This window comes from Ipomoea nil, unplaced genomic scaffold, assembly GCF_001879475.1.
Source record: "Ipomoea nil cultivar Tokyo-kokei standard unplaced genomic scaffold, Asagao_1.1 scaffold0302, whole genome shotgun sequence".
NCBI lineage: Eukaryota > Viridiplantae > Streptophyta > Magnoliopsida > Solanales > Convolvulaceae > Ipomoea > Ipomoea nil.
Window position 1 is genome coordinate 3,681,522 of NW_017616730.1, and position 12,835 is coordinate 3,694,356.

Genomic DNA, 12,835 nt, shown 5'->3' on the forward strand with positions numbered 1-12,835 from the left:
AAAAACAAAGCAAGAGTTCTCTTGCTACCATTTCGAACAAAAATGCCGGCATTAAGAAATCGAACACATCAGAGAATTGGAATTGAAGTAGAAGTGTAGACTTTTCAACAAAAACAAAGCCAACAAAATACAAAAAATAAAAAACAATTCCAACAATTTCAAAGAAAATGAAACTCAAACAAGTTATGGAACAGCTGCTTTAGGATATTTTAACATTTTCCGTCTCCCCAAGTTAGTTTCGATTTCTTCTGTATCTTAGGGTTCATCGATTTAATTCATTATACCTGCTATACCTAAAGTGATTTTATGTTTAAATTCTGAAAGTTTTACCGTGTACACATGAATTTTCTACCCAGTGTTCATTTATGAGATTATGGTGCCTAGTCAGTTCATTGTAATTTGCTTTTGGGATTCTCTTTTTTCACCCTTAATATGTATTCTGTGCACATTGCAGAAAACAAAGCCAATTTCGCTGGGTTTGGAGGATGAACTTCAGCAGGTGAAGCTTGCACGAAGAAATCATCGCCGGAAATGGAGAGAAGGGATGGGCTCGCCGGAGAAGAAAGGAAAGAGGAGTAAAAAGACTAAAATACCCCCATTATTTTAATTATTAAAATTTTCCGGTGAGATTTTGCCGGTAATTTGGCCGGCGTGACCAAAATTGATAGAAATTGCATAGTCAAGGTACTAAATAAACATTTTTGAAAGTCAAATGTTGCAATTAACACAAGTGCAATAGTTAATGGACCAAAATTGAAATTTTCTCTTCTTTCCTTCTAATTTCTCGGGATGTTACAAACTCTAACTAGCAAAAATCAAAATAAATCAATTTATATGGTTGATAATGGATTAACTCAACTACTCAAACTAAAATAATCAATATCTCTTACAAAAAATTAAACTTATAATTATATGATTACTATGCTAACTATTTGACTAATTCCGCTGCCTATATTTTTCATTTTTTATTTCTTTTACGATCTTGCGCCCATTCGAATCAATCATTGTCTTCCCGCTTTATCACTAGAGCGATGAGCACACTGGAAAGTCTACTGTCATTTTGCAGGTAAAACTGCCAGAAATCGGAATCAGAACTCCGTTCCGGATACTTCACGGCGCAAAGTCTAAGCTAACGGTAACTCCGGCAGTTAGGATTGGACGGCGGAGAATGGCAGAGAAGATCGAATCTGCCGGCTGCGTTTACAGGGATCCAAATGCTCCGGTGGAGGACAGAGTCAAGGACCTCTTGTCGCGCATGACTCTGAAGGAGAAAATCGGCCAAATGATTCAGATCGATCGCGCCGTCGCCACTCCTTCCGCCATAACTGATTATTTCCTTGGTAACTTCCTTTTTTCTAGCTTGTGATTGGTGCACGTTGTAAGTAAGGAATCGTAGTGTAAGTTCCACACAGCTACACGCATTAATCAAGGGACTGGACTCGTAGATAACGTAGGTGTAGCATTTTCTCGCGATGAATGATGTATGAATAAACGGTTAACAAATTGCAGGAAGTATTTTGAGTGGAGGCGGAAGTAAACCGTCTGATAATGCTGCGTCCGAGGAATGGGCGGATATGATTGATGGATTCCAGAAGGCGGCGCTGGAGACCCGGCTCGGTATTCCGATCATCTACGGAATTGATGCGATTCATGGGAACAACAATGTCTATGGTGCCACTGTTTTTCCCCACTTTATTGGGCTCGGAGCTACTAGGTTTGATTACTTCTGTTTGAATGTAGATTGATGAGCACTTACAACATTTATCCGTGTATTTATTATGAAAGGTTTAGTGATTCACCTGAATTGAAGTACACTTGATTCTCAAATGTTGAGTGACTGATGATAGGAATTGTGTACTGCAGAGATGCAGATCTAGTGAAGAGAATAGGGGTTGTGACTGCCCTTGAAGTTAGGGCCAGTGGAGCCCAATATGATTTTGCTCCTTGTGTAGCTGTAAGTTGCAAAGATGATTTAATTGCGCTGTATCCACAACTTTCTACTTTTGGTGTCTTTAAGTGGAGTAATTGTGATTGTTTTCTTTTAGTGGAGTAATACTGTTGGTGTCTCCTAGATCCTGCCTAGTGAACATACAGTTTTTATGAAATCTCACTTCATTCACCTCAAAAAAGAGTGGAAAATAGAGATAGAAAATGGACAATAGTGAGGATGCATAAAGTGCTTGATATGTCAGTCTTACACAAATTGAGAAAAAAAAAATATTTTAAATTGGAAACTAAAGTTGAATCAATATATTGTGGCTGCCAAATGAAGAAAATATTAAGAGCATCTGAGCATGATCTTGGGTGAAATACTGAAGTGCTTTATTTAACTTCTAGGTTGTACTTCATATGTTCGATTTAACATTAGAAGTTCATTGGTTCCTTGCATATGATGTAACTCAGATCTGCATTAGTTGGAAGTGAGGCAAGTTTTATGTTGGATAAATGTCTACCCCATACTAATTTTCCTCATTATCTCATCTTGGAAACTGAGGGTTCATTTTGATTTAGAAAATTCAAATTTGCTGTATAACACAAGGATTCAACTTGGTACTGTTGTAAAGTTTCTTGATTAACAAATTATGCTGATTTTAGTAGCAAGTTTGAAATTCCCCATTATTAGATTCTTTCCATGCTCCATTTCCTTATGGGTTATTCTCATTATGAAGTTTTTCAGTTCATAATTTTCTATTCATTCCAAGGGCCTTGTAGTCCAATGAGATTGGGCTTAGACTTTTTAAGAGGTATTAGGTTCAATTTCTCTTTCCCGCATATGTACTGCAAGATAATACTCTAATAAATTTCTTTATATATATATGATAACAGGTCAGTAAAGACCCTAGATGGGGAAGATGCTATGAGAGTTTCAGTGAAGACACTGAAGTCGTTAGAAAATTGAGCTGTCTTGTGACGGGCTTGCAAGGCCAACCACCAGAAGGACATCCAAGTGGTTACCCTTATGTTGGTGGAAGGTAGTAAAAGTAATATATCTTTTACACTATTTATACACCTCTTATCTAAACTTCCTAAACTGACAATCTTAGTTAGCTTGGTCCTAGTTCTTTTATAGAGTCCCAGATGCTGGTAGTTATATATAGCTTTATTTTGGATCTATTCAGTATCACAGTATTCACTCCTGATTTTTTCTTATTAATGCCACATGTTTTTATCCATTAAGAAATGTTTACTATAGTTTACTTATTTGATTATCCAGAAACAATGTTGCTGCATGTGCCAAGCATTTTGTAGGTGATGGAGGGACTTTGAAAGGCATAAATGAAGGAAATACTACAACATCGTATGATGATTTGATCAATGTTCATATGGCACCATATCTAGATTGCTTGGCACAAGGAGTTTGTACTGTTATGGCTTCCTACTCCAGCTGGAATGGAAAGAAAATGCATACAAACTACCATTTTCTAACAGAGATTTTGAAGAATAAGTTTGGATTCAAGGTGAGCAAATGATTTCTTGTCACACCAAAAACAATAATAAATACAAAAAAAAAAAAAAAAAAAAAAAAAAAAAAAAAAAAAAAAAAAAAAGGACTTTTCCCTGCTTCTTTTCTTTAATTTTCAGAATATGTATTTAAAGTTTCATATATATTTAATTCTGATGTTAAAATTGGAAAATACTTCTTTCTTCTTTAGTAAGCTGCCAGTTCTCTTAAATTGAAATTTGAAACAACCCCAGTAGATTGTTGCTTGTTTCTTTATTGCTCTGTATCTTTGTAATATGGATCTGTAGCTGTAGTTGTGCCTTTTCCACTTGGTATAAAATAATTTGTTAAACTAAATGCAATGTCCACTCCAGGGTTTTGTGATTACAGACTGGGAAGGAATTGACCGGATAAGCGACCCCCCTGGCTCAAATTATCGTGAATGCGTCATGTTGGGTATAAATGCTGGAATAGATATGGTAGAGATTGAACACTTATCCTCACAACCTAGGAAAGGAACATCTCTTACTCCAGTAGCACTTATATATTTGCATTGTTGAATGTTGGCAGGTGATGGTGCCTTTTAAATTTGAGATACCTTGGAATGACTTGCTATCTTTGGCAGAATCTGGGGAGATACCGATGGCCAGGATTGATGATGCTGTTGAAAGGATCCTTAGAGTCAAATTCATTACAGGAGTATTTGAACATCCATTTACAGATAGATCTTTATTAGATGTGGTTGGTTGTAAGGTATTCTTGCTACTTTTCTGTGACTTTACCAACCAATCTTTTCTACAGTCTAAACTTCTGCCATTTTGAATTTTTAAGCTTTACTTTCAAATACTCATAAATTTGAGGAAGTATAGTAAGGAACAGTTTCTAGCCTTTGTATTTGAGTTTCTGTTATTTATCTTATCTCTTAATCCTTGATTGTTCTATATTTGTATCCTCATAATATATTAGATTAACTAACCACTAATTCTTATGTTGGAAGGTCTATACATATATAGACCTGTATATCTTTTACCTACCACTGTATAGTAGTCAGAAAAAATCTAAAATTCAAATCATTGTATAACTTTTTCTTGACAATTGTTTTAGGCACATAGAGAGCTAGCACGTGAAGCTGTACGCAAGTCCTTAGTTTTACTAAAGAATGGGAAGGATAGTGAGAAACCATTTCTTCCTTTAGACAGGAATGCCAAGAAGATCCTTGTTGCAGGAACCCACGCTGATGATCTTGGTTACCAGTGTGGAGGCTGGACATCAACTTGGTTGGGAACCAGCGGCAGAATCACAATTGGTAAGCTATTCATAGGTGCATACTTCATTTATATATATATATATAGTCGGTGGCAGTATGATGATTGATGGGTGAAATGTTGCCACAGAGATTGAATAATATTAGTTAGTTAACCCCCCTCCCAACAAATCCTCCATAGATATGAGAATGTATGGTATTTAGCTATAGCCTCTTTTTTTTTTGGTTGTTGCTGTGATTAAGTACTTAAGTATATGTAAAGCATCTGCTTTTTGTGCCTTATCAATGTTTGATCAGAATTGGAGGTTATTCTGCACTCAAGCAGGGTGGTATTTTGCAATGAACTGGCTTCATTCAAGCATATTTATCAGATGATTTGTGTTCTGTAGGCACAACCATTTTGGATGCACTAAAAGAAGTGATGGGAGACAAAACAGAAATAATCTTTGAGCCAACTCCTTCAGAAGAAACCTTTAGTGGTCAAGACTTCTCATATGCCATTGTGGCTGTTGGAGAGACTCCATATGCAGAAACTGCCGGTGATGACCCAGAACTCAAAATCCCATTGAATGGATCTGACATTGTTCGGTTAGTTGCTGACAGAGTTCCCACGGTAATGATTCTGATCTCTGGAAGGCCAATGGTTATAGAACCAACACTCTTGGATAAGATAGAGTCTCTAGTTGCTGCTTGGTTGCCGGGAACTGAGGGAAGAGGTATCACTGATCTTCTCTTTGGTGACTATCCATTCCATGGAAAACTACCAGTGACATGGTTTAAAAGTATAGATCAACTGCCAATGCATGCTCAGGAGAACCCATCAGACCCATTATTTCCTTTTGGTTTCGGGCTTACAACAACCAAATAATTAAAATATTAACATGGATTATCTAAATAATCTATGTACTTGAATGACCAATGCAGACACCAATAGTCTCATTCTTCCATGGTTGCAAGTTTCAACTGCATTCCTTGTTATCTGATGCAGAAACATTCTTCATTTATTCTCCCTATTCATAATGTTTGAAAATAATGAGGATCGATTGGATTGTTGTATTCTTGGTATGAAGCTTGGACACCAGAACTGTACTCTGTCAAGACTGGGAGGGTCTCCCTTTAATTTATTGTTTTTCTGATATTAGTTGTTTGAACTTTGAATAAAGCCATTGTTCCATATACTGTTGTATTTAAAGTGCATGTTGTGGAAACTGCATTGGTCAGTGATGACCTGAGCTTAAGAGGATGCATGCAGGCTGAAGCTTTGAAAGTGCTATATATGTATCCAATCAATTGAGAATCAGGATTGAGGAGAGAGAGAGAAATATGCTCAAGGATTGAGAGTATCCATCAAAGTGTAAAGCCAGGTGAGACCAAGATATTTTTCTATTATTAGAAAGATTGTGTTCTTCGAAAGATATATATGTTTGACTCTTAAAGTATTGTTCCATTAGATTTGGTGCATCTTCTGCTTTCGGTCCCTGTGAATCTGTTACTGTGTCAAGTAAAAGAAGCCCCCACGAAGATCATCCAAAGATCTGAGTGGACCTCAGCTCGACAGTCCATGCGAGGACACGTACATTTGGTTAACTCTTCTAAGATGCCCTGCCATTATCTTTACCTTAGCTTCCTTGTGTTTGGAACTTGGAATTCAACCAAGAAAGGACAACCATTCAAACACACATGTATCACAATCACACTCGTATATTATTACTACCTTTATGCTTTTGTATAACGTCACGTGTTTTAATTCTTTAATTTGATTTACAGGAAAATTCGCATTTTGAGTGAAACTTGATCGTCTTGTGACTCTAGCTGCCAAATGTCATAAAGAAAGGATAAATATTATCTACGGAAAGTTAAACTTGGAACCTTGTGATTATACAACTTGGTTTGAATTGCCTTATTTAATTTAATTCTCATGAAATACAAGATGACATTTTATATTACATAATTGCATGCAGCATCATGTTAGAAAGGAAAAGAATAAAGGAAAATGCAACAAGTTCTTTTCTTGATTCATTGGAATCAGAATAATGGGCAAGAAGTTCTTAATTTAATTTGTTTGTAATATGAGTTGTTAGATGGAGATAAACATTCGAACAAATTGACCAACTTGTATAATATAATGTTATCAAAGTGGCTACTTTTTTCATTTACAATTATAAAAGGATTCTATTTAAATTTTGCCCAATGTCCCAGTGATTAATTTATTTGGTCACACTACCATCGCATCAAGAAAAAAGTTGTACTCATCAATCATATTCAGTCACACCATCGCATCAAGAAAAAAGTTGTACTCATCAATCATATGTATCCAAATATTTGAGTGTCATGAAAACAATTTATTTTGGCAGACTCAATTTGTGGGGGCCAATTTCGAACCGTGCATGATACTCTTGGCCTTGGCACACCGTGCTGCTGTTGTTAGTTCAAGAAAACAAAGCTTAACCACCAGGTAGCGGTGGTAGGGAAGATCAGATATCACAGTCGCACTGCGATTGATGGACAAATTTAAAAAGTTTGATATGAGTGCTGCCTAATGGAAATTAGGGTTTATGTTGTTTTGTCTCCATGCACAGGGCCACATTATAGCTATGGCTCCATATCTCTCAACTAGATCTGTTTGACAACTTAATAAAAGCACATTCAAGTGACATGTTTGGATTATTAGGAGTTCAATTTAATTCTTGATCGCAGTGTTACCTTAAACTTGTGTAATGTAAGCATATTGTTGATTGTTTTTTTTGTTGGGTATACTCAGGATTTCCACAGAGTGACTAACCCCCTCGTCGAATTGTAGGCACTTCTTTTGGGTGGGACAACTGACCCGTAAATTTAAGACTGCTTCATATCCAAAGTCAAAAATCAAACCATTGACTTTTGGTTAAGAATGAATGAGTCTCTTCACTCATACACATTTTCCAGGTTCATATTGTTGATTGTTGAAGTAACACATGTCTGGTCTAATGGGTACGGTCAATTTACCCCACCAGCCTAGCCTACATAAGAATTATTCTCTATACATACGTAATTATTACATAAATCATTTTTTGCTCATCCATTGTTGTTTATTATTTCGATTTTCATCAACACTATAAACATGTATTTAAATATTATACCCGCATGGGCAGCTCAATTGGTCACTGAGGTGAAACTTTGAAAATATGACCAAGGATCGAGTCTCACCAGCCACAGTGTGGGAGCAACCTCTCAAAGTGAGGGGGTACGTTCCTTGTGCACAGGTCTAGCCTCTGGTTCATGTTCAGTCACGACAAGACTAAATTATGACACCTTATTAAATTTATCCAGTCTAAACCTACTTTAATTTGTTCCATCAATAATATCTAAGTTGAGATAAATTTTACTTGATAGCTTACATCTTACTCTCAAGCTAATATAAACTGAGAAAACTTTACTCATTTTATATTCATCATTTATAAAGTAAGTTGACGACACAGTATCCTTAAAATCACAGCGCAATCATGTTTTGTTGGACTGCTATAGAAAACAGTTAATCTACCACTTTAATATGCAACTGTCACTCCCAACACTGGCCAATGAGATGTTGGGGAAAGCATTTGAGTCAATGGGTCTGAAAGCCACAAGTCATAACAATTATTAGCCAAAAGAATTTAAGAAAAAAGAAAAACCCATGTTTTAATTTAGAAAATCTGGCTTGAATCTTTAGGTCAGCTTTGTTTAGTAATATAATCAACACTTTTACACGAGTAGGATCTTATAAAATAAAAAAAAAAAAGAATATAATCATGTAATTGAGAAAGGTTTCAGAATAATTTTGTTTGCCACCGCCTAATAGTGTTTGGATTTTGGATGGGTAGGGGGGAGGGGGGTTGAAGAATAAGATGCTTTGAGTAGTGGAAGTAGGACTCAGCGTTGAAAATTAGGAATTGAAGTACGGTCAACCAATCATGGTTTTTGAATGAATGATGAACTTGTTATTGGGTAGTAGTTTTGGACAGAGTAATAAAATTAGAAAAAAAAAAAAGTATGAATCATAGTTTTTATTCATTTTTTTTTCTTTCTATTAATAAAATTATAACACGTGATAAAAAAAAAAAAAAATTCATCAACTGTCGCTACAAGAACATGGGCTACACGGTTCACTGACGCCTAGAGTTTTATTCTCTAGAGTCTATGTATCATTTTTCCATTGGGCAGTGGAAATTGCAAGAAATTAAAAATAGTGGCTTGTGACACATGCCAACTTGTGTTTGCATGTCTTCTTTCTTCACTTTTACTGGTCCAAATTTAACCACATCACCAAATTGCTTGTGGCCTAAAACTCATATTGTCCATAGTGAATACCACAAAGTAAAAAACTATACACATTCATGACTTACCATCAATAGAATGCATATGGTAACAAAAAGGCAAGCTTGCGAATAACGGCGTTTCCTGAAGCTATAGGCAGTGATTTTGCGATTTACCTCCTCCCGAGAATTGCAAGGATAGTGATGGGTAAGGGTTCTGTTACTTGTTGGGCACTGAATTGATCTATTTAGGATGAGTATGAAATCAGGAGTATCAATCAATCCATTGATTCATGTTGAAGTACAAAAGAGTACCCAGAATGGGATCTTTTTGGTTTATATCAATAATATTGGGATTTCATAATTCCTAGAAACACTTACTCAAGACTAAAATGGAAAGGGGAAAACAACATATTTACAGGGCAGAAGAGGAAACCAACATAATTAAGGTTGTAATAAAAATTGAAACCAACAAGCTTTTTCTAGGACAACATGACATGAATATAATGAACTCAAGCAGGATGAAACTGCTGTGCTGATTGTATCTGCAAACCCATGTTTTGTTGTCCAAAGTAAATTTCATGATTCTGCACTTTGTTCATCCCATAAGACCCTAATCCATACGGCGACGGGGCGAAAAAAATGTTGTCCGGAGCTGTGCTGAAACTACCCATCACTGCCGCCCCATTGCTCACCTGCTGGCTCCACTGGAAGGGCATTTTGTGGTGGGAATGCACGGCGGCGGCCGGTGGGTCTGGCGGCGACGGTGGCTTATTGTTATTGTTGTTGTTTTCCGGTGAAAGGGTTTGATTGTTGTCGTTAAGGTTGACAGTTGTAATGTCATGAATGCTGGCTCTCCTCTTGTCTTTTCCACCTGAAAGCTGTCTGATGAAATATTTCTGGGCATGACTGGCAACTTGGGTGGGTGTTCTTGTAATCACAAAATTCCTTGAAATGTTTCTCCAATCCCCTTTTCCATACTTCTTTAGCCCCATTAAGAATAACCTACCAAAAACCAATCAAAATTTCATATCAAAATTCAATCTTTCAACTCGAAATCTAAAGATTAATCCAGCCAAGTTGATCAGACTATTGAGTTGGTAACTACATTATTACAATTTCAACTTTTAATGAGAGGCCGGTGAAGTGTAAGTCTAGCAATTACTGGCTAGGGAATTGTTGAGTCAAGGTTTGATGGTCAAATCCAGCACTCTTTCTCTGGAAAATGCGGATATATAAGAAAATAAAATTGTAATGATAAGCGTCTGAAATGGAGCCATTTATTTCTAACTGGCACCTTTTAAGCTCGTATCATACTCAAACTAATTCAGATTCGCACTGGGTCGACCTGATGTTGATTTTTTCATACGAGAGATTCAAACTCGTGATCTCTCTTAAGGGATGAAAGTGCACAGCCACTCACACTAACCAAGCTGATTAACCGGGGTCATTTTTTAACTTTAAGGAGGGCAAGAAAAACAAGAACAAAACAAAACAAAAAAAGATTAGAAGATTGATACCAATATACAGACCTGTGTTCTTCCTCAGTCCAGGGAACGCCCTTCTTCCGTTCTTGCTCCGGCGTCCGGTTAGACGACGGTCTCTTCCCTCCGGCGGCGGCGGCGAAGGGCTGCCGCTGCGCGTCAAACCCACGGCTATTTCCCCAATCTAGAGTGAAAGGCGAAGGAGAAGGAGAAGAAGAGCTAGTATAAACCGGAACAGGCATGTCCATTAACCCAGCTTCTATGCTACTAACATCATCTTCCAATTCCTTGTACTGCCGAATCACGTCCACCACCGTCTTCCCCGGCACCATTTCCGCCACCTTCTCCCACCGGTCCGGCGTGTCCTTGTCGTACAAAGCCAGGGCATTCTCGAACGCTTTGTTCTCGGCGGGGGTCCATTTTGTGCTCTTGCTTTCTTCAACAATCCAGCTTGAGTTCGATAGATAAGAGGAAGACGGTGAGAGAATCTCCATCCCCCACTCCACCAAAACCAAAAAAAAAAGACTGAAAATTTATTCTCCAAAAACTATAAGAATTCAAGAATTTCTCATGGATAAGAGCAGAGGAAAAGGAGCAGAGAAAGGTGTAAGCTTTACAATGGCATTATCAGTGTTAAATCAAGAAGCATTTTTTGTTTGAGGGAATCAGAATACCTTTTTCCACTATATACCCATAACCCACCTCCCCAGCCTGAGGAATCTACCTAAAAAAACACCCACCTTTTCAAAATCCTAGAAAACCCAAAAACATCAATAATAATCATAAACTAAACAATGCAAAAAGCGTGCAATAACAATAAGAATTCACAACAGACAAACCCAAGATCTGAAACAAGAAAGAAAACTCAAAACAGAAAAAAAAGAGAGTACAGTTCCCAGAATCATTAACAGTCACAAGACTGGGTTTTTGAGCTGCAGAGCTCGCAGGGTAGGCTATGGAGGAGGTGAAAAGAATACAGAGAAGCTTGGGATTGGGGTTTTGTGAAAAAATGGGAAAAGCTATGGGTTTGGTCTACTTTGGAGCTTTATTTGGGGGTGATGTATGAGCGAGCAAGAAAGAAAGAAAGCAAGAGAAAAAAGATGGTGAGTGGAAAGTGATTAAAAAGGGAAAGCAAAGAGCTTCAAGGAAGTAAGGAATGAATGAATTGAATAAAAATCTTTGAAAGGAAGAGAGGGTCGCCTTGAACAAAGTGCCAAAAACAACAAAGGAAGAGAAAAATTGAAGTGGTGAATGGTGATTCGATGGTTTTTGGTATTTTTGGATTCTGCAGCTTATGAAAAACCCTACTTCCTATTATAACACAATTTTTTTAAATAAATAAATACTCCGTAAATAAGACTGCTTTATAAAAACAACATATATTATTAGCTTAGTTGGTTATGAATTTATGATAAAAGGTATATTAATAAGACTGCTTTATTCTTTATTTTCTCACAAAAAGTAAAATTTATTCAGACCCACATCCTGATTTGACAAGATAATTAATGATTAAATCAGGGTGATTTCATCAAGTGGCTTGTAGTCTACTGGTATCAGGTTTCTCTCTTAAGTGGGAGTTGATAGGTTTAATCCCTTTCTTATAAAAAAAATAAAAAACTTAGGGTGATTCATCAGCACATTAGATGGAGGTGTACGGCCCATAATGAGTTAAATCTTTTACACCCAAAAAAAAAAAAAAAAACTAATTAAAACTTATGTACCTTCAGTTAACATATTTTGTACCTACAGTTAACCGCTTCTGTACATGTAAACAAATAACTTGATAATTGCTGACACATAGTTAACCGTTTCTGTACATGTAAACAAATAACTTGATAATTGCTTACACATAATATGATAGGTACATATACATAATGTGTCAACTATAGATACAGAATCTAACTTGATAATTGGTGACACATAATATGATAGCTACAGGTACAAAAACTATCAAGTATCAACTGCAGATACATAATGTGTCAACTATAGATACATAATCTTAAGATTATTTTTGGATCAGGATCTACAATGCAAGGTAGACCCTGGTCTATAATATAATTTGTCCCATGTCAACCGATGACGTGACGGTTAACCTTTAAAAATTATTTTTTATTAATTTTAAATATTAAAAAATAAAAACAACCCCACATCCCCTTCGTCTCCAGCCTAGAGATGAAGGGGAAGGAGTTGATTTTTTTTAAATAAATATTTTAAATTGATTTTAAAATATAAAACTAATTTTGTAAAGGTTAATCGTCAAGTAAATTTGGAGAACAAGTCAATTTTGACCTAATTGCACGAAATTTGATTTGTTAAAGGTGTCTATTGTAGTTTTTTTTCTAATACATTAGGTCTAGAACTCCTACCCAAAGGC

At 36.4% G+C, this 12,835-nt stretch overlaps 2 protein-coding genes across 5 annotated transcripts; one reads left to right on the plus strand and one right to left on the minus strand.

Annotated features, from left to right (window-relative positions):
- Positions 1 to 960: 960 nt before the first annotated feature.
- LOC109163575 (beta-glucosidase BoGH3B-like) lies at positions 961 to 5,882 on the plus strand. 4 transcript variants are annotated; one of them, XM_019312335.1, is made up of 10 exons: positions 961 to 1,340; positions 1,510 to 1,714; positions 1,864 to 1,954; positions 2,827 to 2,972; positions 3,215 to 3,458; positions 3,817 to 3,921; positions 4,013 to 4,195; positions 4,547 to 4,635; positions 4,693 to 4,763; positions 5,096 to 5,882. In XM_019312335.1, exons 1-10 carry the CDS (start codon positions 1,169 to 1,171, stop codon positions 5,572 to 5,574), a joined length of 1,785 nt encoding a protein of 594 aa, XP_019167880.1. In that variant the 5' UTR covers positions 961 to 1,168; the 3' UTR covers positions 5,575 to 5,882. The 4 variants fall into 4 exon arrangements, with proteins under 4 accessions (XP_019167880.1, XP_019167883.1, XP_019167869.1 ...); XM_019312338.1 differs by having other exon boundaries at positions 4,693 to 4,748; XM_019312324.1 differs by having other exon boundaries at positions 4,547 to 4,763.
- A 3,355-nt stretch (positions 5,883 to 9,237) lies between these two features.
- LOC109158147 (transcription factor DIVARICATA-like) lies at positions 9,238 to 11,735 on the minus strand. Its single transcript, XM_019305989.1, has 2 exons — positions 10,510 to 11,735; positions 9,238 to 9,982 (listed from the first exon to the last, which is right to left on the minus strand). Exons 1-2 carry the CDS (start codon positions 10,953 to 10,955, stop codon positions 9,490 to 9,492), a joined length of 939 nt encoding a protein of 312 aa, XP_019161534.1. The 5' UTR covers positions 10,956 to 11,735; the 3' UTR covers positions 9,238 to 9,489.
- Between the last annotated feature and the right edge of the window lie 1,100 nt (positions 11,736 to 12,835).